The sequence below is a fragment of the Phalangium opilio genome, unplaced genomic scaffold (assembly GCF_054372755.1).
Source record: "Phalangium opilio isolate 3A_F unplaced genomic scaffold, DU_Popi_V2 ptg000031l_1, whole genome shotgun sequence".
NCBI classification, from domain to species: Eukaryota; Metazoa; Arthropoda; class Arachnida; order Opiliones; family Phalangiidae; genus Phalangium; species Phalangium opilio.
Window position 1 is genome coordinate 10,588,989 of NW_028324158.1, and position 24,681 is coordinate 10,613,669.

At 37.6% G+C, this 24,681-nt stretch overlaps 3 protein-coding genes and 1 long non-coding RNA gene across 9 annotated transcripts; 1 reads left to right on the forward strand and 3 right to left on the reverse strand.

Moving 5' to 3' along the window:
* Positions 1 to 8: 8 nt before the first annotated feature.
* On the reverse strand, positions 9 to 5,886 carry crm (cramped chromatin regulator). 2 transcript variants are annotated; one of them, XM_089870121.1, is made up of 14 exons: positions 5,449 to 5,886; positions 4,659 to 4,978; positions 4,483 to 4,586; positions 4,177 to 4,399; positions 4,067 to 4,115; positions 3,910 to 3,995; positions 2,554 to 3,656; positions 2,291 to 2,488; positions 1,912 to 2,223; positions 1,678 to 1,849; positions 1,384 to 1,610; positions 827 to 1,079; positions 443 to 756; positions 9 to 359 (listed from the first exon to the last, which is right to left on the reverse strand). In XM_089870121.1, exons 1-14 carry the CDS (start codon positions 5,505 to 5,507, stop codon positions 231 to 233), a joined length of 3,549 nt encoding a protein of 1,182 aa, XP_089726247.1. In that variant the 5' UTR covers positions 5,508 to 5,886; the 3' UTR covers positions 9 to 230. The 2 variants fall into 2 exon arrangements, with proteins under 2 accessions (XP_089726247.1, XP_089726248.1); XM_089870122.1 differs by lacking the exons at positions 4,067 to 4,115; positions 4,177 to 4,399; positions 4,483 to 4,586; positions 4,659 to 4,978 and having other exon boundaries at positions 5,449 to 5,885.
* Positions 5,887 to 6,545: 659 nt separating this feature from the next.
* Positions 6,546 to 16,550, reverse strand: LOC149690571 (uncharacterized). 4 transcript variants are annotated; one of them, XM_089870114.1, is made up of 18 exons: positions 16,399 to 16,550; positions 16,155 to 16,330; positions 15,266 to 16,069; positions 15,109 to 15,174; positions 14,896 to 15,046; positions 14,076 to 14,290; positions 13,610 to 13,768; positions 13,432 to 13,521; positions 13,095 to 13,370; positions 12,560 to 12,790; positions 12,268 to 12,502; positions 11,983 to 12,193; positions 10,844 to 11,309; positions 8,062 to 8,286; positions 7,783 to 7,985; positions 7,018 to 7,122; positions 6,681 to 6,920; positions 6,546 to 6,601 (listed from the first exon to the last, which is right to left on the reverse strand). In XM_089870114.1, the coding sequence occupies exons 1-18, from the start codon at positions 16,406 to 16,408 to the stop codon at positions 6,556 to 6,558; spliced, it is 3,909 nt and encodes a 1,302-aa protein (XP_089726240.1). In that variant the 5' UTR covers positions 16,409 to 16,550; the 3' UTR covers positions 6,546 to 6,555. The 4 variants fall into 4 exon arrangements, with proteins under 4 accessions (XP_089726240.1, XP_089726241.1, XP_089726239.1 ...); XM_089870115.1 differs by having other exon boundaries at positions 8,077 to 8,286; positions 13,089 to 13,370; XM_089870113.1 differs by having other exon boundaries at positions 13,089 to 13,370.
* Positions 16,551 to 17,283: 733 nt separating this feature from the next.
* Positions 17,284 to 18,242, forward strand: LOC149690572 (uncharacterized). Its single transcript, XR_016383759.1, has 4 exons — positions 17,284 to 17,539; positions 17,628 to 17,765; positions 17,834 to 17,962; positions 18,019 to 18,242. It is a non-coding gene; the product is annotated as an uncharacterized LOC149690572 (long non-coding RNA).
* A 605-nt stretch (positions 18,243 to 18,847) lies between these two features.
* Positions 18,848 to 24,566, reverse strand: LOC149690573 (uncharacterized). 2 transcript variants are annotated; one of them, XM_089870127.1, is made up of 10 exons: positions 24,420 to 24,566; positions 23,111 to 23,249; positions 22,898 to 23,031; positions 21,622 to 21,668; positions 20,474 to 21,225; positions 20,038 to 20,131; positions 19,738 to 19,969; positions 19,608 to 19,669; positions 19,410 to 19,544; positions 18,848 to 19,339 (listed from the first exon to the last, which is right to left on the reverse strand). In XM_089870127.1, the coding sequence occupies exons 2-10, from the start codon at positions 23,173 to 23,175 to the stop codon at positions 19,157 to 19,159; spliced, it is 1,704 nt and encodes a 567-aa protein (XP_089726253.1). In that variant the 5' UTR covers positions 23,176 to 23,249; positions 24,420 to 24,566; the 3' UTR covers positions 18,848 to 19,156. The 2 variants fall into 2 exon arrangements, with proteins under 2 accessions (XP_089726253.1, XP_089726252.1); XM_089870126.1 differs by having other exon boundaries at positions 20,038 to 20,134.
* Between the last annotated feature and the right edge of the window lie 115 nt (positions 24,567 to 24,681).

Consider the following 24,681-nt stretch of genomic DNA (forward strand, 5'->3'; position numbering starts at 1 on the left):
GTCGTGTATTCTTCTTATATTCTATAGAAAAGTAGTTTTTATTGCAATTAGAATGAACTCCGTCGTTTTTGTATAAAAATTTATAGAGACTTTTCTATAATAATATTATTAATTAATATTTACATCGTTTTCTTTTTTAAACGCAATAAAACTACCTTTAAGAGTTAAGGACTAATAACTTAAAGAACACTTAGAAGAAAGAAAGGGGAAAAAAAAACACTAAACCACTTTCAAGTGCACTTATTCTCAGTTGTCGAAGTCGTCATGGCTGTTGAAGCAACCTGAGCTGCGAGATCCGCGAATTTCGCGACGTAATCCACGCTGCTTTCATTTATTAGGCACTGAAGATGCGTGTCAACCTGAAATATTAACTATTAAATGCAGAAAAACCGGCTGATTTCCCTGAAATGGAGGCGGGGGGGTTCGGGTTCGGGTTTCTTACACTGACGTCAGGTCCAAGTCTTGATATTGTTTCTAAACTTGTCCCCAAAGAGGGTCCGGGACCAGATGGCGGCGTGACCACCATTTTTACGGGAGACTCGAATGATAATAGACTGCCAAGTGAAAAATCCGACATTTCTCCATTAATCCAGTTATTTCCCGGACCACCAGGGGAGTTGAACTTAAATTGATGGCTACTGGGTGACGAAGGTGGTGTAGCTTGAATTTGATCGGACACTAAAGGATCGTTACTATCATTTTTAATAATGAGATGATCATTGGAAGAACTTTCATTTTTCGAGGAAATACCAAAAGCTGCACGCGTGAAAATACAATATTATCAATTAAACTTAACGTTAAAAGTAATTATAATTAATTATCTTACGTGAAATACTGGCATTTGAATTGAAATCTAATAACAAATGTTCAGATTCATTTTGTGGAGGTATGTTTAAAAGAGAACAAATACTGGAGGCTTGTTCAGTTGGAGCAGGAGGAGGTGAAACGTCCATTGTAATGTTAGGGTTCTCGGGTATTGAAATTTGTGGAGGAGAACCTTCACTTCCCGCGGTAAAACGCAAGTTACTGATGGTTTCTTGCACGTTTCCGTCGGGCGATATCACATTTAATGAAAGGGGCTGAAGTTTGTAAAAATGCGCAATTAGCCTTATTCCTGATCAGCGCCATCTACCCATAGCGGCGACTTTGAGAACTACTGTAAACGGCAAGCCAATCAGATGTCGCTAAAATCTGGTGACGTCATTTTTGGTAAGACCCCGAGAGTGCCCATCAGTGACGTCACCAGATTTTAGCGGCATCTGATTGGCTTGCCGTTTACAGTAGTTCTCAAAGTCGCCGCTATGGGTAGGTGGCGCTGATCAGGAATAAGGCTAATTGGTCGGACGGTGACAAGAGATTGTTGGGGTCAAAAACCATACTAACATTTATACTGATTGAATTTGTTTGGCCAAGAGTGTCTTTGGGCAAACCAGTTGTTTTAATCACAGACTGCGAGTTTGTAACAACATCACGCGTTGTTCGCGTTGTTGTAGTAGGAATGGCCAATGGATTTGTACTTGAAGAAGATGAAACCAATGTACTGCTCAAAATTCCCGGTGTGAAACTTAATCCTTGATCAGTAAATGAAACTGGATTGACTTGTAAAGGAGCTAAAACCATAAATGACGCTTTCATTTAAGTCATTTTCATTTTCGGGAATGGTCCGTTGTGAATTACATTTTGAAAGTCCGTTGGTTGCGATTAAAGGCGAATTGGGACCACCAGCATCGCAAGGCAAAAGGTGAATGACTGTTGTTCCAGAGTTATCGGAAGACTTAGGAAGTGAGGACCTTTGTGAAGCTATGGAACGTCCTCTACCTCTAGAACGTTTCTGAATAGATGCCATCATCTGAAACGACATTATTCAGACACCTGACGGCTTCAAGTAACTCAAAAGTAACTCCGACTTACATCAGAGTCTTGCGAACTGTTCTTCAAATTCCGCGGAGCTGCTCTAACTGGCATTGCAAAAGTATAAGGTTTCGGATCTTCTTGGGAACTTCCAACATTATTATTGGCTACAATTACACTTGCGAGTTTGCCATCTGTCGTTATAACTTCAGTAGGTGTAATTGTCGAAGCGCTTTTATTGTTCTTGGCATTATTAGTATTAGTGCGTGGACCATGGTTCCTTGAACCACCACCACGACCACTTCCACCCGTTTTAGATGGAATTGTAGCGCCACTTCTGCACTGTGAACGACTTGTGGGGGAAAGGGGAGTCTGGAAATGAACTAAAATGGTTAATATTCCGTAAGAATTAGAGTATTAGGACATTGTTGTTAAGTACTTGAGGTTTAGATTTAAAATCTGTGAAATAAAATGAGGCAATGTTAACTAATTGGCCTAAAACATCCTCCAATTGATGAGCCCGCATCTTTTGAGGGATTCTAACAGCTTCTGGTCCTGATTCAGGAAGAACCTTGACCTGGGGGTCACCTTGAATTTCAAAATCATATTCCAGTATGATTTTATCCGGGTGATTTAACTAAGAATGAAAGTGCGTAGGTCAGTTGAAGGAACTTCACCATCACCAACTAATCCTTAAAGTACCATGAGATATAGTTCTCCAATTGAGAGTGTCCCGCACTCTTCTCTAGTCCAACCATTTCTGATTTTAGTCATCAACTCTTGTTCCTTTTTCTTAATTATGTGGTCTTCTTCTTGTCCTCCCGTTTTGGCAGCCTCATCCTCTTGATCATTAACTTTATTACCATCACTTTGTTCAACATCTTTATTCAAAGTCTCAGCTTCGGATCTTAAACTCAAAAACTGGCCGAACGTTAAGTTGTTATTTTCACTTTGGTTAGCTAAAAAGAGATCAACAGCGACTGGACAAGAGTTTTCGGTTGTCTTAGCATCCTTTTTGTTGTCCTTGGAGGCAGTTTTACGTTGAGGTTCAGCGTTTAAGCCCAATTCAGATTCCTTTTCTACATCAGGACCAATTGCGATGTCTTCTTCAACGTCTTCTTCGTTACTGGCGCATTTTTCTTTCAAACCATCGAAAGATTGAATCATATTTTTGAGCAAAGATAGAGATCGTTTAGCTTCCGTTTCAGGATCAGTAACAGTAACATTAGATTCTTTGCGAATTGTTGCGTCACTGTCGTCTAAAGGTTTCTTATTCTCAACGGTTGACCCCGCATTCCCAAACTCATTGTTTTCTATCTTATCCTCGGCGTTTTTTGAGCAAATTCGATTATGAATGGCATTTAAAGGTCGTATTCGTGACCGGCTAACTTTGCGATTCTTTTCCGCGGTGTCCTTTAATCGTTCACTCATCCCCAACCCTTTAATGTAATTGTCCAAACAAACGTCAGCGCTTGAAGTAACGTCCATGGAAGCGACTGACAATGCGCAAAACATTTTTTCATTTTGCAAATAAACTCTCAAATTCGGGATTTTTTCTTTTGAGCTTTCTAAATTCGAAAGTTCTGGCAAGGAAGCCAATAGTTTCTCTTTCTGACGTAACCTGTAAGGTTTCCATCTTTTCTCCAAGAAGGCCAAAAGTGTCGATAACCGTTTATGGAGACTGACTCGTGTCCTGACACGAGGATTTTGAGCCATACTTTGAATTCTCATCCAAGCTGCGTTTGTTTTGGGTCGAAATTCAATTAAGACGTCTTTGGGTAGTTGAATCTCGGGGTCTTTGGTATCTGTAATGTACAACTCGATAAACAATCCCTGTTTCAAACGATGCGGACCCTTAGACACATGGCCCCGCGGATTTCCATCCCCTCTTCATAGACGATCTTCCTCAACACTTTGCCCCACCGATTTCCGACCCCTAAGTAGTTCCCTCCTTGTTAATATCCCCCTTCTTTCACTCCCTCCCTCTGGTTAGGTAGGGGGGCTCGGAAATCCGCGGGGCCATGTGTCTAAGGGTCCGAAGGAGCCCTTTAAGTATACCTTCAATGTTATTAAGTTTTTTCAAAGCCCGACAAACGGGCGTTCTAATCCTAAATGTCTTTCCTCTGCATTTCAACGTTGTTACTCTATAATATTATTATTAGTTACATTTAATTTAATTTAATTATAATTAAACCCCTGGCCAATTAATATCTACCCATGAAGAACAAGTTCTTTCAATTTTTGTTGATTCTTTCCGTTTAAACCTTGAATATAATAATGTCGTGTTTAAATTTAATCCTAATTAAAGCGAGCGCTTAAACTCACAAGCTCCTTTCTTTTTACGAAGCTCGGCGTAATTTATCAACCCATACAACTCCAATGTTTGTTTTTTTACATCTTGGACATTCAAGAATTTCATAATTTTATGCCAAGTTCGATAATAAAAAAATCGAACTTGATTCTTGTTTTTAATCATATTTGGAGGAACTCCGCGTTTTTTGCTTTTCTGAGCAATATGGTTTGAAATGCTTTCAAAATCTTTCCCATACTATTACGCAAATATTTATAAATATTCCGTAATTAAATTAATTAACACTAATTAGCAAATATTTTATTCATTAACGCACGCACCTCGCAAAGTGCTTCAAAAAATGAGTTTTTATCATCTACACTCCATAATTCCCAACTTCTACGAGTTCTAAGTTGGCCTGGTTTTGTTGGCATTTGTTTACTTACTGTATATAATTAAGCCTAATTAAAGTTACCGTACGTGTAATTAAAATGTATAATTTAAGTGTCGTATTAACCTTTTTTCTTATTAGCTTGCTGCGCGCTATTACGGGTAATTACCCTAGTTTCCTTGGTAAGAGTACGTTTATTAGAAACCCGGGCGCTACTCCGAGGAGTGACGGCGGGGATAGCCGTCTTTCCGTCGCTTTCGACGGGCAAAATATTTGACGGTCCCGCGGCTAAGTGAGATCGGCTTCGGGTTCCGAACATAACCGCTGAAGAACTGGGATTCCCCGGCGGTTCTCCAGCGCTATGACCGCCGCCTCCTACGATACGATTATCCGTCGCTTTCGCATCTTCCCGACCCGAATTGTCCGTAGCGGTAGCGCGATTCGCCCTAGAAAATCAACATCATTCTAACATCGCGTAATTTCGATGGCGATTCGTTAATTACTAGTAATAATAATTAATTCTTTAAGTCAAAAGAGAGTAGTTAACGTTAATAATTATTTAAATAGACAATTACGCAACACGGGCAGGCAAAAATATAAAAGATGGCGGACTAAATTTGACGAGCACAACCAATTTTGGAACGTCTTCCCAATTTTTGGGTTTATAAGTTAACTTCTATAATTATAAGTATGAAATTGCGCTATTTAAACTATAATTAGGGCATCTGCGTTTTAAATTAAGACCAATTCTTAAACGGTACAATAATAATCGGGATGGGGGGTGCCTAACTAAAATTGCAAGAATCCACACACAGAAAATGGCGGGGTTTAAGTGTTATTATTTAGACGAAACTTTTGACAATTTCGCGCTAATTTATGCAAGAATTTAAGTAAATAAACATAAAATAGGGCTTACCCTTCATCATTCTTATCATCTTGATTGTTTTGAGACGTTATTCGCTTACGTTTGACCATTGAAATGCGGTGTACCGTCCGTGATTTCCTTCGATGACCTCAAACGACGTCTCTCTAGACACTTCTCCTTCCAAAAGTGACAGAGGGAGATGCACGGGAATTCAGCCTAGTTTTCGGCCGAGTTTCGCGTACTTAAAGCGGCATGACAAGGCAGTGGCTCTACGGACGGTAAATAAGTTACCCCCTACACTTTGACCCCTTGAAAAAATACTTCCGAACTCGATGCAAAACTAAAATTATTTAAACTAAAAATATAGTCGTCAAAGTTTCACTCTAAAAAAATTTCTCTTAAATTTAATATAAAATAACATCCTTAATTATGTTTTTAATCACAATTAAGTGACAAGAACAGTAATAAACATTGCATACACACAAAAAAATTAAGGTCCGTTCATAAATTACGTCACACTTTTCCCCTAATTTTCGACCCCTTTTGCTACACTTACGATTGGTTTCACAAAATCTTTGGACTGCCCCTCCTTGGAATTAAAGATAATTTATGGACGGGCCCTAAATCATTTTAAAGGGTTTGAGACCCTCTAACAATAAAGGGATACTGACATGTACAAAATCTTAGGACTGCCCCTCTTTGGAATAAAAGATAATTTATGGACGGGCCCTAAATCATTTTAAAGGGTTTGAGACCCTCTAACAATAAAGGGATACTGACATGTACAAAATCTTTGGACTGCCCCTCTTTGGATCTTAGGACTGCCCCTCTTTGGAATTAAAGATAATTTATGGACGGGCCCTAAATCATTTTAAAGGGTTTGAGACCCCCTAACAATAAAGGGATACTGACATGTGGTTGTTGTGGTCTAAGGTTTGTGTTAATAAATAATAATAGGCCAAAAAATCCCGTTGAAGCTAAAAGTTCGAAAAAAATTTTAAAACAATTTGGCCACGTGATCAAATTCGACAATTTCATGAATATTATGAAATATTTATAAAAATCCAATAAAAATACAATAAAATTATAAGAAAATAAAACATTTAGGTGGAATAATATTTATTTATTTTTTTTTTTTTTGAAAATGAGAAAATTAATTCAGTCAGATTTGGAAGAACTGTTATTACTTTCACCGGATAATTTTCTAAATTAATTAATTAATTAATTAAAATATAACTAATTAAAATTGGCCTATTAAAAAAAATAATAAAAAGTATACAAACCTATCTCCGAAAGCAGCCGCTATTCTTTTAGAAACCGGAGTTGTCATTGAAAGTTTTTTAACTTCAGTTTGACTCGATTCTTTCCTAATAACAGACTGAGATACAGTCGCAGCAGGGGCACTTGGAATGTTTGTTGTTGTTGTTGTAGTTTTAGCGGAAGTAAAATTTAGATTAAAAGCGCTTTCGGAATCTAAAGTACGCTGCTGTTTTAATCTTTTCACTTCCTGATTGACTCTTTCCCTTTTTTTTTTCAATAATTTAAAAATAAATAAAAAGAAATAGGCCTTACTTCAAAATACAGACTTCTACGCAATAAATAAGTAATTAAATAAATTACTTTTCAAATCGTTCATTAGTTAGCTGTCTTTTAGTTCTATCAATATCCATTTCGAGTTTCTTGACCTGCGTCTTATAACTAGCCATTTCCTTACATTGATTTTCCCTAAAAACGTTTCCCAAATGTTGAAAAAATCCCTAACTATTATCAAGAAGTGATATCTAGTTTATTAGGGAGAAGGTATAAGATGCCTGAGTATTCGCGCGCCATAGTCCCCGTCCCCCTTTCAAAATACAAGGGGGGACGTAAAAGGAGAGGCCGGGCTATTTCGCAGCCTCTCCTCAGTCGGAATTAAATACGTAATTTTCGTCATTCGCGTCGGGCTGACGTGAGTTTTCAAGAACCAATGAGATCATTGCTGGTTGTAATTTAGAGGCGTGGATTAACTCCGGACCTAAGCGATATCTAGTTTATTAGGGAGAAGGTATAAATTCGCCCCACATTTCCAGCAGCTTTATCTCCAGTCCAAACATACGTAGGTCCGGAGTTAATCCCCGCCTGTAAATTACAACCAGCATCTCATTGGTTCTTGAAAACTCACGTCAGCACGACGCGAATGACGAAAATTACAGTCATATTTTCCGACTGAGGAGAGGCTACGAAATACCCCGGCCTTCTTTTACGTCCCCCCCCCCTTGTATTTTGAAAGGGGGACTGCAGGGACTATGGCGCGCGAATTAATACTTAGGCATCTTATACCTTCTCCCTAATAAACTATAGATATCCCTTCTTGCTATTACTAAAAGCGCAATAAAATCCCCTTACATTCTTTCCTCAGTTTCTTTCAACCTATTCCTTAAATGTTCAACTTCCGCGGACATTTCCTGTCTGGTCAACTGTTGCCTAAACTCTTTCTCTCGAGTCGTAATCATTAAAGATTCCAAATTATTTACCGAAGTCCGAGAAACGGCTAAATGTTCCCGTAATTGAACCATTTCTTCTTGAAGTTCAAGTAGTCTTTTTGACAACTACGCATCCCATACCCCGATAGAAAATTAAAATTAGGTCTAATTAAAATAGGCCTGGAAGAGTCACGTGACGTACAGATGGGAAACTAACCAAATCTTTATCAGATTCTTCGGTGTATAATTGTTTTGAAATATGATGGTTTGTTTCATCAAGGGATTTGCAAATGTCCCTTGTCGCGTCTAATTCTTCGCGTAATCTAGAAGTTTCACTTTTAGCTTGATGTAACTCGGCTTCAAGCTCTTGTACCGAAGCGTTTAAATTGCTCAATTGGTATTGGTAGTTTTGTTGAGCTGATAAATGCTGAGAGTTAAATTATAATTATAATTATAATTTAACATTCCAAGAACATTTTTAATTTTAAATAATAGCAGAAGTATATAATACTTCTCTTCGAGAGAAGTGTACAACCACAAAGCGGGGTAAGTGTAACGTCACTCTTCCCAACATCGGAACATTTAGAGCAAGGTTACTAAACCGAATCACATACACGATAAATAGTTCCCTCATCATTACTCTATTAGCGTTTAAATATTTGGCAAGACGCATGCATGCGCTTGTGAATTTTTGTCCCACGTCAAGACTCAGTTTGTGGGATGATTGCTGGGGACGAGGGGGTAGACACTTGAGAACTCAGGTGTACAATGTCTTGAACTCAATGTACTGTCAAAGCTGAACTCCGAGTTCCGAAGGCTTTGAACTCAATGCACTGTCAAAGCTGAACTCTGAGTTCCGAAGGCTTTGAACTCAATGCACTGTCAAAGCTGAACTCTGAGTTCCGAAGGCTTTGAACTCAATGCACTGTCAAAGCTGAACTTTGAGTTCCGAAGGCTTTGAACTCAATGCACTGTCAAAGCTGAACTCTTGAGTTCCGAAGGCTTTGAACTCAATGCACTGTCAAAGCTGAACTCTTGAGTTCCGAAGGCTTTGAACTCAATGCACTGTCAAAGCTGAACTCTGAGTTCCGAAGGCTTTGAACTCAATGCACTGTCAAAGCTGAACTCTGAGTTCCGAAGGCTTTGAACTCAATGCACTGTCAAAGCTGAACTCTGAGTTCCGAAGGCTTTGAACTCAATGCACTGTCAAAGCTGAACTCTTGAGTTCCGAAGGATTTGAACTCAATGCACTGTCAAAGCTGAACTCTGAGTTCCGAAGGCTTTGAACTCAATGCACTGTCAAAGCTGAACTCTGAGTTCCGAAGGCTTTGAACTCAATGCACTGTCAAAGCTGAACTTTGAGTTCCGAAGGCTTTGAACTCAATGCACTGTCAAAGCTGAACTCTTGAGTTCCGAAGGCTTTGAACTCAATGCACTGTCAAAGCTGAACTCTGAGTTCCGAAGGCTTTGAACTCAATGCACTGTCAAAGCTGAACTCTGAGTTCCGAAGGCTTTGAACTCAATGCACTGTCAAAGCTGAACTCTGAGTTCCGAAGGCTTTGAACTCAATGCACTGTCAAAGCTGAACTCTTGAGTTCCGAAGGATTTGAACTCAATGCACTGTCAAAGCTGAACTCTACTGAGTTCCGAAGGCTTTGAACTCAATGCACTGTCAAAGCTGAACTCTACTGAGTTCCGAAGGCTTTGAACTCAATGCACTGTCAAAGCTGAACTCTGAGTTCCGAAGGCTTTGAACTCAATGCACTGTCAAAGCTGAACTCTGAGTTCCGAAGGCTTTGAACTCAATGCACTGTCAAAGCTGAACTCTGAGTTCCGAAGGCTTTGAACTCAATGCACTGTCAAAGCTGAACTCTACTGAGTTCCGAAGGCTTTGAACTCAATGCACTGTCAAAGCTGAACTCTGAGTTCCGAAGGCTTTGAACTCAATGCACTGTCAAAGCTGAACTCTGAGTTCCGAAGGCTTTGAACTCAATGCACTGTCAAAGCTGAACTCTTGAGTTCCGAAGGATTTGAACTCAATGCACTGTCAAAGCTGAACTCTACTGAGTTCCGAAGGCTTTGAACTCAATGCACTGTCAAAGCTGAACTCTTGAGTTCCGAAGGCTTTGAACTCAATGCACTGTCAAAGCTGAACTCTGAGTTCCGAAGGCTTTGAACTCAATGCACTGTCAAAGCTGAACTCTGAGTTCCGAAGGCTTTGAACTCAATGCACTGTCAAAGCTGAACTCTGAGTTCCGAAGGCTTTGAACTCAATGCACTGTCAAAGCTGAACTCTGAGTTCCGAAGGCTTTGAACTCAATGCACTGTCAAAGCTGAACTCTGAGTTCCGAAGGCTTTGAACTCAATGCACTGTCAAAGCTGAACTCTTGAGTTCCGAAGGCTTTGAACTCAATGCACTGTCAAAGCTGAACTCTGAGTTTCGAAGGCTTTGAACTCAATGCACTGTCAAAGCTGAACTCTGAGTTCCGAAGGCTTTGAACTCTATGCACTGTCAAAGCTGAACTCTGAGTTCCGAAGGCTTTGAACTCTATGCACTGTCAAAGCTGAACTCTGAGTTCCGAAGGCTTTGAACTCTATGCACTGTCAAAGCTGAACTCTGAGTTCCGAAGGCTTTGAACTCAATGTACTGTCAAAGCTGAACTCTGAGTTCCGAAGGCTTTGAACTCAATGCACTGTCAAAGCTGAACTCTTTTGAACTCAGGTGTACACTGAGATCCAAAGTGTCTACCCCCTCGGCTGGGGATTTAGCGCCAAACAACTATTGAATTCACCCTACGGTGCGAGAGTTACCCATTTGTAGTTTGATGAGCGGGAAAGCAAACTAAAAGGGCTCCTTCGCCTGGGAAGAATGACGTTACATAACTAAAGCATTAAGAGGATACAGAGTGTCATCCTTCTTCTATTATCCCCTTCTGATAATAGCTTGGTCCCAAATTAAACCAGAAACCACGACCACCACTTACCATTTGAACTTCACTGTCCAAGGCGTGTATTGTTTCTTGGCACTGTTTCAACTCTGTATCTTTACTAACTAAAACATGAGTAACGGAAGAATTCTGCGCCTCAAGTTCCTTATTTTGACTCTCGAGTAAATTATTCTCTTGTGAAAGATGTTGATATTGTTCCAATATCTCGCCTTGTTCCTTTTCCTTCAATATTAAAAGTTCCTGAATTCTTTTAACTTCCGTGACGTATTCCTGAATCTGTCTCTGAAGGGCTAACTTATCATTAGTAACAGACGCTAAATCATCCCCAATTCTTTGATGTTCTGTCGTAACGGAAGTTAAATCCTGTAAGAGACGTTTATTCTCACGCGTCACGGTGTCCAGTTGCGATTCGAGGCTAGATATTTGGTTGCTCTGTTCCACAGATTGAAATTTAAGCTTCGTTAACGCTAAATCCTTATCTTTAAGTTCGGCCCTCATACTTCTATTAAAGATATATTAGCGGGGACATCAGGAATTGCAATTGCGCATCAGGAACGTCGTCAGGAATTGGCCTTATTCCTGATCAACGCCACCGAGGCGTAGCGGCGACTTTTGGAACTATAATAATACGGTAGCCAATCAGAGGTGGCGCTGGAGCCGATTGACTCTGATGGAGATCTGTTATTTTCTCAATTTTGAATCATGTGAATAGCCAAGGCTTAACAAGCGATATGGTTTCGTTTTGTTGATCTTTCTGAATCATGTGAATAGCCAAGGCTTAACAAGCGATATGGTTTCGTTTTGTTGATCTTTCTGAATCATGTGAATAGCCAAGGCTTAACAAGCGATATGATTTCAAAAGTATTAAAAGTTGATTTTACTTTTCTTATTCTGTCTAATATTATGAAATAAGACTTTCGGAGTAAGTTTTCATTCGATTTTGGTCTATTTGGAGATTATTAGGTTAATAATAATTAGTTAAAACATGTTTTTTGAAGTTGAAGCGGTAATAATCAAAACAGAGAAAATAACAGATCTCCATCAGAGTCAATCGACTCCATCGCCACCTCTGATTGGCTACCGTATTATTATAGTTCCAAAAGTCGCCGCTACGCCTCGGTGGCGTTGATCAGGAATAAGGCCAATTAAGAGGGCGCGTTTAATTGTAAACTTACTCCACGTAACTTTCCATATTTAAATACGAAGCCTGCAATGTTTGCGCTTCAGCTTCACGATGTTGCAAATGATGCGTCAAACCAGCAAATTCAAAATCACGTTGAATTTGCTCAGAGTTGACGTCACCTTTCTCTGATTCCATTGTCGAAATCATTGACTTTAATGCGTGAATTTCGGTTGTTTGTTGTTCAACGATGTTTTGTAATTGTTCTGTATTCGTTAAAACATATTATTCCTATAACAAAATTACTCTAAATAATTAGTAGAAATCAATCAATATTAACCAAGCTTTGACGTTTGTCTGTTTAAATTAGCTTCAGCCAATTGTATCTCTCCATCCTTTTCCCGTAGTTGATGACGTAATCTTTCCATATTTCTTTCACTTTCAGTTAATTGTTGTTTTAACGTTTCAATTTCGTTTTGGTTTTTACGGACTTTATATTTTAGGCCGACAACCTCGGTTTCAACAGTAGATAGACGACCTTTCGGTTTATGTTCCTTTACCTTAACGGAATCATCCTAAAACATAAAAAAAAGGGTTAAGAACATTTAAATGATTTAAAATACAAACCGAACCTTTTCCGAGGGGATTCTAATTTCCTCCATTTCGTTTATTCGTTCCTCTAATTGGGCTTTTTCATTTAGAAGTGTCGCTTGAACTCTTTGGTATTCCTGAACTAAAGAATTGTTCTGTTTCCGTAATTGCTCGTTTTCTCTCAAGGCATCGTTTCGTTCATCGGTAAGTTTTGAAATTACGTCATTTTTTGACAAGGATGACGCACTTACGTTATCATCATTGTCATTGGACTGAGAAAAAAATTAAATTTAAACGCACGTCTTCATTCATCTTTACCAATTAGCCTTATTCCTGATCAGCGCCATCTACCCATAGCGGCGACTTTGAGAACTACTGTAAGCGGCAAGCCAATCAGATGTCGCTAAAATCTGGTGACGTCATTTTTGGTAAGACCCGAGAGTGCCAGTCGGTGACGTCACCAGATTTTAGCGACATCTGATTGGCTTGCTGCTTACAGTAGTTCTCAAAGTCGCCGCTATGGGTAGGTGGCGCTGATCAGGAATAAGGCTAATTACTTTATTTAAATACTTTTACATTGCGTAATTGACTTTCAAGTAACGCCACTCTATCTTGCAGATTAGAGTTCTCATTCTGGAGAATTTGACAGTGGCGTCCAAGTTGGTCATTTTCCTTTGATAACTGGTCGATAGCGTCATCCTGTTCAACGGAAGATCGCTGACCTCTCGTATCTTCGACTAACTGCATTTGAGCCACGTCATTTTGAAGTTTAACTATTTCTTCGTTAGCACCTTTTAATTGTTGGAGTAATTCTTCTTTTTCTCGCGATAATAAATTAACATTTTCTTGAAGCTAATGACCCAAAATAATTAATATCAAAAATTATCTAAACTAAATTAATTTCAATTAATACTTGTTCAATTTTAATCTGAACTAATTGATTATAATTATTCATATCTTGTTTAGCTTCATCTCCGAGTTCATTCTCAGTAGCTGATACACTCTATATATGATATTTAATTTTTTTATAGATTATCTACCGATCTTTCATTCAAACAGCGTAAATTTGTAAAAATAAGCGCGATAAATACTTTGTCAACAGTACTAACGCAACCACTAGGGGCCCTTCTACGTTCTTTGGACATATGTTCTTCCAATAACTCGTGATATTGTTTCTTATAGAAGTTTCTTTCCTCATCCATTAATTTTAACATAGCATTATCAATTTTAGGCGAAGTTTCATTTGATTCCTTCAATCAGATTAAATAAATTATAGGCCTAATTAGCCTTATTCCTGATCAGCGCCACCTACCCATAGCGGCGACTTTGAGAACTACTGTAAGCGGCAAGCCAATCATATGTCGCTAAAATCTGGTGACGTCATTTTTGTTATGACCCGAGAGTGCCAGTCAGTGACGTCACCAGATTTTAGCGACATCTGATAGGCTTACCGCTTACAGTAGTTCTCAAAGTCGCCGCTATGGGTAGGTGGCGCTGATCAGGAATAAGGCTAATTCTTATTAAATTAATTAAAATTTAATTTAAATCGTAGTGTACAGATATCTTTCCTCTGGAGCTTTGCAAAAGCTTTAATAACGCTCTAGTTTCTTCCTTATACTGATCACGTTGACTTTCTAATTGAGCTACGTAACTCATTAAAGAATCTATCGTATCAGAATTTTCATTGTCAGCCACCGAAGCCGCATTTTTTTCGTTTTTATTAGAAGAAGAGTTTCGGCTTAATCTATCAATTTCCAATAAAAGTTCTTTCTCTGCAATTAATTTTAAGTTTAAATCTCGGAGAGTTAGTTAGTTAGTTAGTTGCATTATATCAAGAAGTGATATCTAGTTTATTAGGGAGAAGTTATAAATTCATTTATCCACATTTATAATCTAGCTTTATCTCCAGTCCAAACAAACGTAGCCTGTCCGGAGTTAATCCCCGCCTCTAAATTACAATTACAACCAACATCTCATTGGTTCTTGAAAACTCACGTCAGCGCGACGACGCGAATGACGAAAATTACAGTCATATTTTCCGACTGAGGAGAGGCTGCGATATAGCCCGGCCTCCTTTTACGCCCCCCCCCTTGTATTTTGAAAGGGGGACGGGGACTATGGCGCGCGAATAGAGTAATTTCTTTCCCGTATACGGCAACGTCATAACCCTCTATCTCTTACCTTAGTGATATCCCCCCTCCCCTCCCCTTCCCTTCCGGGGGGGGGCAAATAGTATTCTCTAGTACAAAGTTGCCCCTAACGTAGGGGATACACAGTTCACTCCCCCTCTCAACCGAAATTATTCTATACTTAGGCATCTTATACCGTCTCCCTAGTAAAATAGCTATCCCTTCTTGATTATATATAATACCATTACCATTGTTGGTAAGTTCCTTAACTTTCTGCGATAATTTATCTTTATCTTTGTTTATTTCTAAGATTAAATTCTCTAATTTAATAGTTTGTTCATCTGAACCCGAAATACTGCCTTTCAATAGGTTAATTTGATGTTTTAACTCATCATTTTCCTAAAATATACAATTACTAATCGTAGTTTCAAATAGTTATATAACTGTTAATTAAACTTTACAGTTTGCATTGCATTAAGGGATTTCTTGCAACTTTTTAATTGGTCCCATAATTCCTCCTCAATTCTCTATAATTGCGTCATTAATGTTTTTAAGTTAATTAATTAATTAAGAAGTCAATTAACAACGTTCTGAACTTGAAGTAAAGAATTAACTAACTTTTTCTTTACTAATATGTCTGGTTGATTTAACCGATTCCGTTCCATCAAAATGAACCCTAGATGTTTTATCTTTCTCCGCTTTTTGAGGCAACTTACGAAGCTCTTGAGATAGTTTCTCATTTTGAGCTTCAAGTTGCGATACTTGCATTCTTAGATGCATTATCAATTCATTTTTATTCTCATCTATTTCATTGGCAATAACTGCCTCAACTGCCCTCCCTTTTTCCAAAAGTTTTGACAAACGATTTATTTCCATATCGCGTACGCTAATTTGATTTCTAAAGACATCTTTTTCTTCAGAGACAGATTGTAACTTTTTGTTTAAAGATTGTATTTGTTCTCGCAGTTTAATCATACTGCTATCCGCAGCTTTAAGGATATCGGCCACATAGGCGTCTTTGCATTGATGTTGAACCTGCGGTAACGTTGACGGTTGCGCCAAAGAAGGAGGTGGAGAAGAAATTTCCAATCTTTGACGTCTAAAAGCAATTGGTTGCTTTTTACCACCCGGGGTTTGAATAACCGCTTGTAAATTCTTCTCTTGAAGTTCGAGAATTTTTTCAGATTTCTCACGCGATTCATTTTCAAGCGTTTTTACTTTTAACAAGTATTGAGAATTAAGAAAACGTAAATCCGAGTTTTCCTGATCGAGTTTTCTATTATGGATCTTTTCCTCTCTAAAGAGGGATTCAAACTTTTCCTTTTCGGTTATAAGTTGATGTTTTAGTTTAGTATTTTCCGCGTGTAAGCGGCCGTTTTCTATTTTATAAGGCTCGACAGAGCTTTCAAATAAGCTACAATTCTATAAGTATCGGCAATAACAAAATTCCTAGCTGTAGAACTCAGTCCTTATTCCTTAAATTATTATAGGGCAAAATTAGGCCTACCTTTTGAAGTTTAACAGCTTCCTTTTTGACAGTTCTTAAACTTTCAATCGTTTGAACTAAATCATTGAACAATCTTTCAACTAAAGGTAAAGATTCAACACCCAATGTTTGTAAATAGCCCATTTGGTCCAAACGTTTTCGTATGGCAGTTAACCTATGCCCCGTTTGAGTTGTTCCTAAATTTAAACAATAAATCGTTAAAAAATTCATATTATAATACGGATATTAATTAATTTTAACTTACCACAACTCATTTTAAGTTTTTGTAACTGACAGCTCAAGCATCAATAAACAACACGACTATCGCCATTTTTAAAAATCCCACCAAAAGGCAAACAGGGATGCCAGATTGAAAACCTTCAACCCGCCAAAACCAAATTGGAAACAAGCCCTTGAAAAAACCGCCAATCAGGCTGGGAAATAAGGATATTTTTTAAACTAGTCCTTTGGACCAGTGACCCCCTAGTGTCTGAAATTATTTACTGGTCTCCGGACTGGTCCCAGCCTTTGCTCTCCAATAGATTTGCAATTAATAAACTGGTCCCGAGGACCAGTAACCCCCACTTCTTGAATTAAAAAACTAGTCCAAGCAATTAATAAACTGGTTTTGGACCAGAGGAAGTGTGCTATTTCCCAGCCTGCCGCCAATCTGTACTTTGAAAAGAAGCCCAAAAACTGACTAAGATCTAAACAATCCAGTCCAAAAACAAGCCAAAAATTTATCGTGAAAATTTGGAATTTGTTTTTCTTTTAGAAATTTCAATGCATATTACATACTGACACCGTTTTTAAAACAAAATGAGCCAACAGCCAATATTTTGGAGAAGAAGCCCAATTGGCGGCTTTCCAGCCCAATATGGCATCCCTGCACCAAAGTCCTAAAGGTACTAGAGGCTTGGATGAGACTGTACAGTCTCATCCAAGCTAGAGGGAGGAGTCAGATTGTCAGGGCTGGAAATCAGCAGAGGCTGGAACGGGAAATAATTTTTACGGCGCCTTTTACGATTTCAAAAGCACGTGAACTCTCAACTCCCTCCCTTTCAAGCTCTATATCATATACGCGATTCTGATATTCAGATTTAAATATAATTAGTAAAGCCAAACATTAGGAAGCTTAATTAATCATAATAAAAATCATCTAAATTAGTTAATAGATATATCTGAAAACTTAGTAAAAACTTTTTTTTAAAATAAATTTAAAAAAAAGCTGTAAAGCGCCCCCCCTTGTGACAGTTCATTATTTTTTAGGGGGGTACCACCTTGCACTACGCACTTGACACTTCGACCTTGTAGGAAAAAAGGATAGGCTTTGAATATTCGGGTGGGAGTGTCGGGACACCTGCGGATTCGGAGAAAAAAAAAATTCCACTGTCCTTTCTCAATAGGTGGGAGAGAAAAAAGAGGGGATTTATTTTATGGTCCCAAAAGCGTGTCTTTTGTGTGGCGCCTAATTTTTTTTTATATATTTTAAAGCAAAGCTAGCTCAAACAGGAACGAAGGGGGAAAATATTATCATTTTGCGCTCACTCGTTGTTGAAGCGGTCACCATAAGTGTTTTCGAGAACAAATTGTCACCATTGTCTGCACATCTTCAGTGGCTTTAGAGCTATGGTAATTAATTATTAACTATTAATAAATAAACTTTAATAATGATTTATTTATTTTGAACTTGAAAACAGAATTCCAACAGAAGAAAAATGAGTATTTCTTCATCCCCAACTCCAAAACTTCCAGCAAGCTGCAATTGCAACCGTCCAGTGGGCTTGCTCTTATGCCGCATATGCGGAAATTTTGAACCGGGACGGAAGGTAATTAAGTTAATTATTCACCCACCCGAGAATGTTTTTAATTTTAAATCATTTAGCAACAACATTGCACTGAACATCCAGCAACTGTTCATTTGATGGATCTAAGAGTTTGCCCAAAGTGCAAATGTTACGATTCATTGACAGAAGTGCCAGTGTCCCATTGAAGTGAACGCACTTTTTCGTTTTTCTTAAGAAACTTTTAATAATATGTCATCTTTTTGTAAACAAAACTTCCACACATGTAACAGTTAAAAATGTAAATAAAATGTTAAAAATGTAATATGAGCTATTTTTATTCACTGACAAATCTACAAAAATGAGTAATTAGGAACATATTCATTAATCAATATGACGTCAGTACCTAAATAAAACGTAACGGGCTTAGCTTTTTCAGTGGGCGGCCATGTTTGATACCGCTTTGGTTCTATAGTGTGCTACCACGAAGCTAGGGGGGAAAAACTGTGACGTCAATATTGGGTCCCGAATTTGTATTGCCCAAGCTGACGACGTCTCGCGACTGCCAATATGGTCGCCTGAAAATAAGGTAAGAGATAAGAGCATGTGACGTCACTACAAAGTTCGTGGTAGCACTCTATGGGCAAATAGCATGGATGACGTCACTAATGGATTGAATTGTGTGGAAAAGCGTCCTTTGTGCATAATTGAAGTTTCGAACGAAATATTTCATCAGTGTAATAAGGAAGTCCGATAAAAGAAACTGTTCATGACAAAATAGTTTAGACAAATATTTCAGTTGTTCGTTCAATGATTTCAATCTTCAATAACTGATACTAACAGCACATTATTTGTAAACAAATGAAAGACAAAGTGCAACAGAACTTAGTTTTTATTCTTCAACAAGAAAGAAAACAAGCAAAACGAAAATTTAATTGATTCCTTGTATCTTTATTTCCAACATAACTTCGTAAACAAATAAACAAAAATTTACAATATAAGTTTTCATTTCAAGCAAAAACAAATATACTCAAATATTAAAATAACCGGAATTATTTAATAATTAATAAACTTGTGCAAAATGATATTAATTACGTAAAGAGCGCAAAAAAGCCAGTGTTTAACTTTTAATTATTAAGTTTTTCTAATAAACAAAATATACATGATTGATTGATAATATTAAAAATGTCAATAATAATATAATCTATTACAAATAAATCTTCTACAACTAAACTTGCGTCAAACTTGCACGACGAAAGTCGATGGGAAAATGCCATTTTTTTGGCTTTTATCGCTGTAAAGATATCCTTTCCACCAATCAGAGCTTAATTTCTCAACAATCACAATACGATCTCCTTCTTCAAAAGATAATTCATCAGCGTTCTCTGGTATAAACTGGTACTTTGCAACGCAGATAGATAACTAAAGTTATGTTGCAAATGAAAGAGTTGAAAGATAAACGCGAGATAACAACGTAAAAAAGCATTTTTACATTATTTTGATTCTCCTGATCATTTTCTTCGGACTTTTGAACAAAATTGGCTGGGAATTGGCCTTCTTTACCGTTAGATTTACCATAAAGCCAATTTTGATTAATACGGTAAAGTACTTCAATATCATCTCCTTCCTAATGAAGAGTTTAATTCACTTAACTTCCTCTTAAACTTAATCAAACTTAAACTGATCATACTTGAAAAGCTAAATCTCCATCCTGTTCAGCTTCAAACGTGTATAAAGCTTTGACAAAGCATCCTATCACGTTAAAATTAACTTAATTATCACAATTAAACTACGAACTTCGCTTCTTAAATCTTAATTACCATCCGTTTTTGAGGAGGATGTTTGAGATAATTGACTAAAATTTTCATCCTGTGACAAAACTTTTACGTAAGTGGACGGAAAGAGACCTTTGTCTCCGTTCAGTGTTCCCAACCACCAATCTTCACTTGGTTTATCAACTAAACCTACTATATCACCAGTTTTGAATGATAATTCATCGGAATCATTAGCAACGAAGTCAAAAAGAGCTTCGCACTTAGATAATGGCGACATCTTCAAGTAAATTCATAAATTGTACGAGTTAACTAAGGGTATACTGGTACAATTACTAAGTAATTTACCAATGGGCTTATGGTTTCATCTTCAACTACAGGTGGAGGAGGAGGTGGTGGAAATTGAGGTTCAGGAGGTGAAAAAACACTCTTTGTTACGCTGCTACTATGTTTATGAATGATTATGTTAATTCATCTACCCCAAAACTAATTAAAGGGACTTCAAAGAAGGCATCGACGGGTGGGTAAAAATTATTTCAAATACGTCACAGACATCACGTGATGCCAAGATACAAAGACTCCTCATGGAGTGGAACTGGACATCTAGTCCTTGTTTTTCGCGAGATTGCAGCGCCAATTCCATGAAGTGGTGGTTTTCGAAATAAAACGAACTAAGCTTCTTTGAACCACGCCTCTCCTTGGTCACGTGCCTCTGACGTATTTCAAATAATTTTTACCCACCCGCCGATGCCTTCTTTACAGTCCCTTTAATATAGCTAGAAACCTTGTATTTGAAATGGTTTTCGTCGTAAATTCAGAGCTGGTAGTGTTATAACTACTATTGCTTTTCATTGGCGTATTTTTTTCTTGACCATTACTATTATTCCATTTATTAACAAGAAAATTCTCTACATGTTTGTTCGAAGAGGTTGTTGTTACTGCAGTTGTTTTTGAACTAAAAACTGAAGTACCGGGGCCGTTGTTCGTTTTATTGGAAGTTGAGCTTGAATTACCAGTGTAAGCATTCCATGCTGTTGACGCCACAGCTTTAGTAGCGTTTGGATTATTAACCATGGTTGTCCAAGCAATGGACGCAACTTTTTTCGTTGCATTTGGATTGTTTATGGCGAGATTAGTTAGAGTAGAAGCGGCTGAAGATTTATTATTTGACGAATTAGAGTTGGGTTTGGAAAAGAATGGATCCAGATCAAACAGATCATTCAATGTAGATTTAGATTGCGGTTTGTTTGTAGAATTGGTGTACAAGGATTGCGCGTGGTTTGTAGAAGGTGGTGGTGTATCAAAATCAATCAACGAAGTTATATTTCGCGATTGCTGTTGTTGTAAAGGTTTGTTTAAGGCACTGGGAGGTGGACGAGCTGGTGCTGGAGTTTTCTTAAAACTAGCACGTGCCGGTCCCGAATTTAAAGGTTTGATAATATTGGGCTTATTCGATTGTTGTTGTTGTTGGGATGGATTGATAGGGGTTGTAAAAATATCCCTTAAATCGGCTAATAAATCGGGTGTAGATGATTTCTGAAAGTACGTGTTATCGAGTTTAGAAGTTGCGTTGCTAGGCATGGGGATATGATAAGGTTTAATCAGGTCAGGGATAGATTTAATTTTAGAAGTAGGAATGGAGAACAGAGTAATCTGGGTGCGCGTCAAAGTCCCGGACGGACCCCCGGGAGAGGCGGACTGGTCATAGTGACAGAGGTGAAAAGGAATTACGTATTTTTCGCCGTCCCCGTCAGCAACGTCATCAAAACGTAGTTTAAGTGAGCTACCCAATAAGATAATTTAAACTTTTCGTTACGTGTTGAAGGGAGGGGCTCTATACTGGGTAGTCTATGAGTCGGACTGAAGTAAATACTAACCGTTCAATCCATTCCTACTTCTAAAATTAAATCTATCCCTGGTTTAATCTATTACTTGATATCCAGTTGAGGTGGTTTTAGCTTGATAATTTTTAGGGGGAGCTAAACAAAGTTGTTTTGAGATTAACTTTAATTTCTGAGTTAAACATATATTTGGAAACAAAGGAGGTTCATACAAGAGCTGGAAAATTTAGTGGGGGTGTGTGTAAAGAGGTATTTTTACCAAAACATTCAGCAATTTCATGCTATTCGATAGAAAAAATAAATCTACCTTAATAATAATAATAATAATAATAATAATAATAATCTAAGCTTTGCCTATGAAGGGATTTCCACACTAAGCCTTGGGCTTGTTTACAGGTGGGTCCCTTTACAATGCATAGAGGGGTGGTGGCTAGCCCCTATGCCACAGCTAACCGACAGCGCCCTATACTAACTATTACCGTTAACCTCTGCAAGTTTTGATGGAAAGGAGAAACCGGGTTAGACCGCGGAGGAAAACTCCTTTGACAAGCGGGGAGAGAACTTGCAAACTCTACGCAGAAGGATTTGTTCCGAGATTTTCACCCGGTGCCACAGTCCGGGATCGAACCCGGAATCCTCTTGCTGCGAGGCGAAAGCGCTAACCGCTACGCCACCCCACTACTTAGTTTGCAAATTGCAATTATAAACATTTTTGTATAGTTAAGCTTATTTTAACTGAAAATTTGATACTAGAACATCAGCATAAGTTCATAATATATATTTTCTATAAGTTTGTCACTGGTTACTGACAGTTTGTCATGAAATGACGTAGGTGAAACGTCATAGATTCTAATAAAGCGACGCCTGGTGAGGCGCTGTCAAAGGCTAAATAGTAAGATGGACTGCAAAACCGAGTATAATCGTTCTCAAATTAGCTCTCAGTAAGTCTCTAGCATTATGAAGTATAGGGAGTTAACGGTTCTGACCCTGAAACGTCACACCCTTCTATCTCTTACTGGAGTTTCATCCCCCCTAACGGTTGGAAACAGTATTCTACGCGCAAAAATGCCAACCAGAGAGGGGCTGAATGACGTCAGACTCTCTTCCCCCTAGCCAGTTGTTAGCTCCCTATAGGTAGTGTCATACTTATGGAACATATACTTATAAACTTATGATATCAGCAAGTTAAAATTTAAATAAATGGTTCCTTAATTGTTTTTTGGGCTCAAAGATTTCTTTTAAAAATTAATAAACTTATAATTACGCCAAAAACAATGAAATTCTTTAACATAACTAGAGTTTTTGTTTTAGCCCTTTCTATAACTTTCCAGGTCTGTAAGAACACCCCCCAAGTCTCAAACTCTTACCAGGTCTAGGTGGAGGTTTCTTTTTGGCTGGTTTTAGACCCACAGGTCTTATAACCGTGGGTCGACTTAAAACTTTAGCATTATTATTAACAGTATCATTTGGTACATGACTTTTAAAAGTCGATGGCCTTGTCCTATAGTAAATTTTTTATATTTTGTTTCTGATTAAATCAAAATTGGTACATGTATCACGAAAAAAAAATGGATTCATACATGTTATTTATCCTGGAAGTGCCCCCAGGAGGGGGAGGTGCCGGCCTATGTGTTTTAAATGGCATATCCTTTTATAGTTAAATGCTTATTTGGTAAATAAGGCACAGAGATATGATAAAATTGGATTTACAAAGTCATCCTAAAGACATAATAAGCCAATGTTGAATGAGAATCACTTTCTCACACACATACACTATTATTGTGTTATGTAATTATCAGGGTTCATACAACTTTTGAAAAACAAATTTCCCTGAGATTTCCAGGTTTTTCCCCCATATACTTCCCTGAGTTTTTCAGGTTTTTCCCGTAAACATGGAGCAAATGTTAACGAATTTTACTAAAATTTCGAAATTTCCCTGAATTTTACCAAAATTTCGAAATTTCCCTGAATTTTACCAAAATTTCGAAATTTCCCTGATTTCCCTGAATTTTACCAAAATTTCGAAATTTCCCTGATTTCCCTGAATTTTACCAAAATTTCGAAATTTCCCTGATTTCCCTGAATTTTACCAAAATTTCGAAATTTCCCTGATTTACCTGAATTTTACCAAAATTTCGAAATTTCCCTGATTTCCCTGAATTTTACCAAAATTTTGAAATTTCCCTGATTTCCCTGAATTTTACTAAATTTTTGAAATTTCCCTGATTTCCCTGAATTTTACTAAAATTTCGAAATTTCCCTGAGGTTTTTGTCAACTATTTATTTCCCTGATTTTTCCAAGTTTTCCAGGTTTGTATGAACCCTGATTATGCCAAACACTTGACACTCCCTTTAAGTGTGATAATTATATAAGATATTGAAGAAAAAATACTATTTCCCTAAATTAAATCGAAAGTAATTCTACGTGCCTAGAGGCGAACAATCAAGTTTTACCTTGAAAAATTTCCTTCTTTAAAAATTACTTTCCCTATAGCACCCTAAATTAGCTTAGTAATTGTGAATTCACAAAAACTGTACTTTGGAACAAACTACAAAACTTAGTAATAAGGTTTTTCTATATTTAAAGAATAACAGCTGAAAATATAATTGCTAAAAAACCAAAAAAAAAACACTAACTGCGTGCTACTGTCAATTTTAAAAATGTTGCGTAAACATTTCAAGTGTCCCCCCCCCACCAACCCATTCCGTTGAATGAATCCGTTATGGTTTTTCCAAAAATATATGACCAAGGCTTAGCGTATTTAAACAAAGTTTGAAAATTCTTACTAAAGTTAAATTTTGACAATAGTTAATGCTACATGTTATTAACAACGTTCAAATCTTTCAACTATACATAACTATAACAAAATAAATAAGATAAAAACTCACAAGTATTCAATTTTTAGAAGAGCTGCGAAAATAACGTCCTTTCTCCTACACTTCTATCACAACTGACAGCAACTGGATTTTTAAAAAGCTGATTTGATTATAACCAATCAACGGTCTCCTTACATTCAACCAATAAACACATATTGTTTTATGGCGCGAAATTTTAAATACACAAATGAGCGTTTATATTATTCCGAGAATCGCAAACGATAAAACGCAACTTTTGATTGGTTCATAGATCCTTTGACGTTACGTATAGAAA

Excerpts from the sequence above, each read along its gene's own strand:
- LOC149690571 (XM_089870113.1), bottom strand. Across the intron at positions 15,047-15,108 it reads CCCTTAATGCAATGCAAACT|GAAAATGATGAGTTAAAACA; the intron begins GTAAAGTTTAAT and ends TGTATATTTTAG. Across the intron at positions 6,602-6,680 it reads GCGGCTGCTTTCGGAGATAG|AAAATTATCCGGTGAAAGTA; the intron begins GTTTGTATACTT and ends TAATTAATTTAG.
- crm (XM_089870121.1), bottom strand. The coding sequence starts at position 5,507 with ATGGTCAAACGTAAGCGAATAACGTCTCAAAACAATCAAGATGATAAG. Across the intron at positions 4,587-4,658 it reads GCAAGCTAATAAGAAAAAAG|TAAGTAAACAAATGCCAACA; the intron begins GTTAATACGACA and ends AATTATATACAG. Across the intron at positions 2,224-2,290 it reads ATTTTAAATCTAAACCTCAA|ACTCCCCTTTCCCCCACAAG; the intron begins GTACTTAACAAC and ends GTTCATTTCCAG.
- LOC149690573 (XM_089870126.1), bottom strand. The coding sequence starts at position 23,175 with ATGCCATTTAAAACACATAGGCCGGCACCTCCCCCTCCTGGGGGCACT. Across the intron at positions 21,669-22,897 it reads GAAACCTCCACCTAGACCTG|CTCCCCCTAAAAATTATCAA; the intron begins GTAAGAGTTTGA and ends AACTTTGTTTAG. Across the intron at positions 21,226-21,621 it reads CCACCTCAACTGGATATCAA|AAATCATCTACACCCGATTT; the intron begins GTAATAGATTAA and ends ACGTACTTTCAG.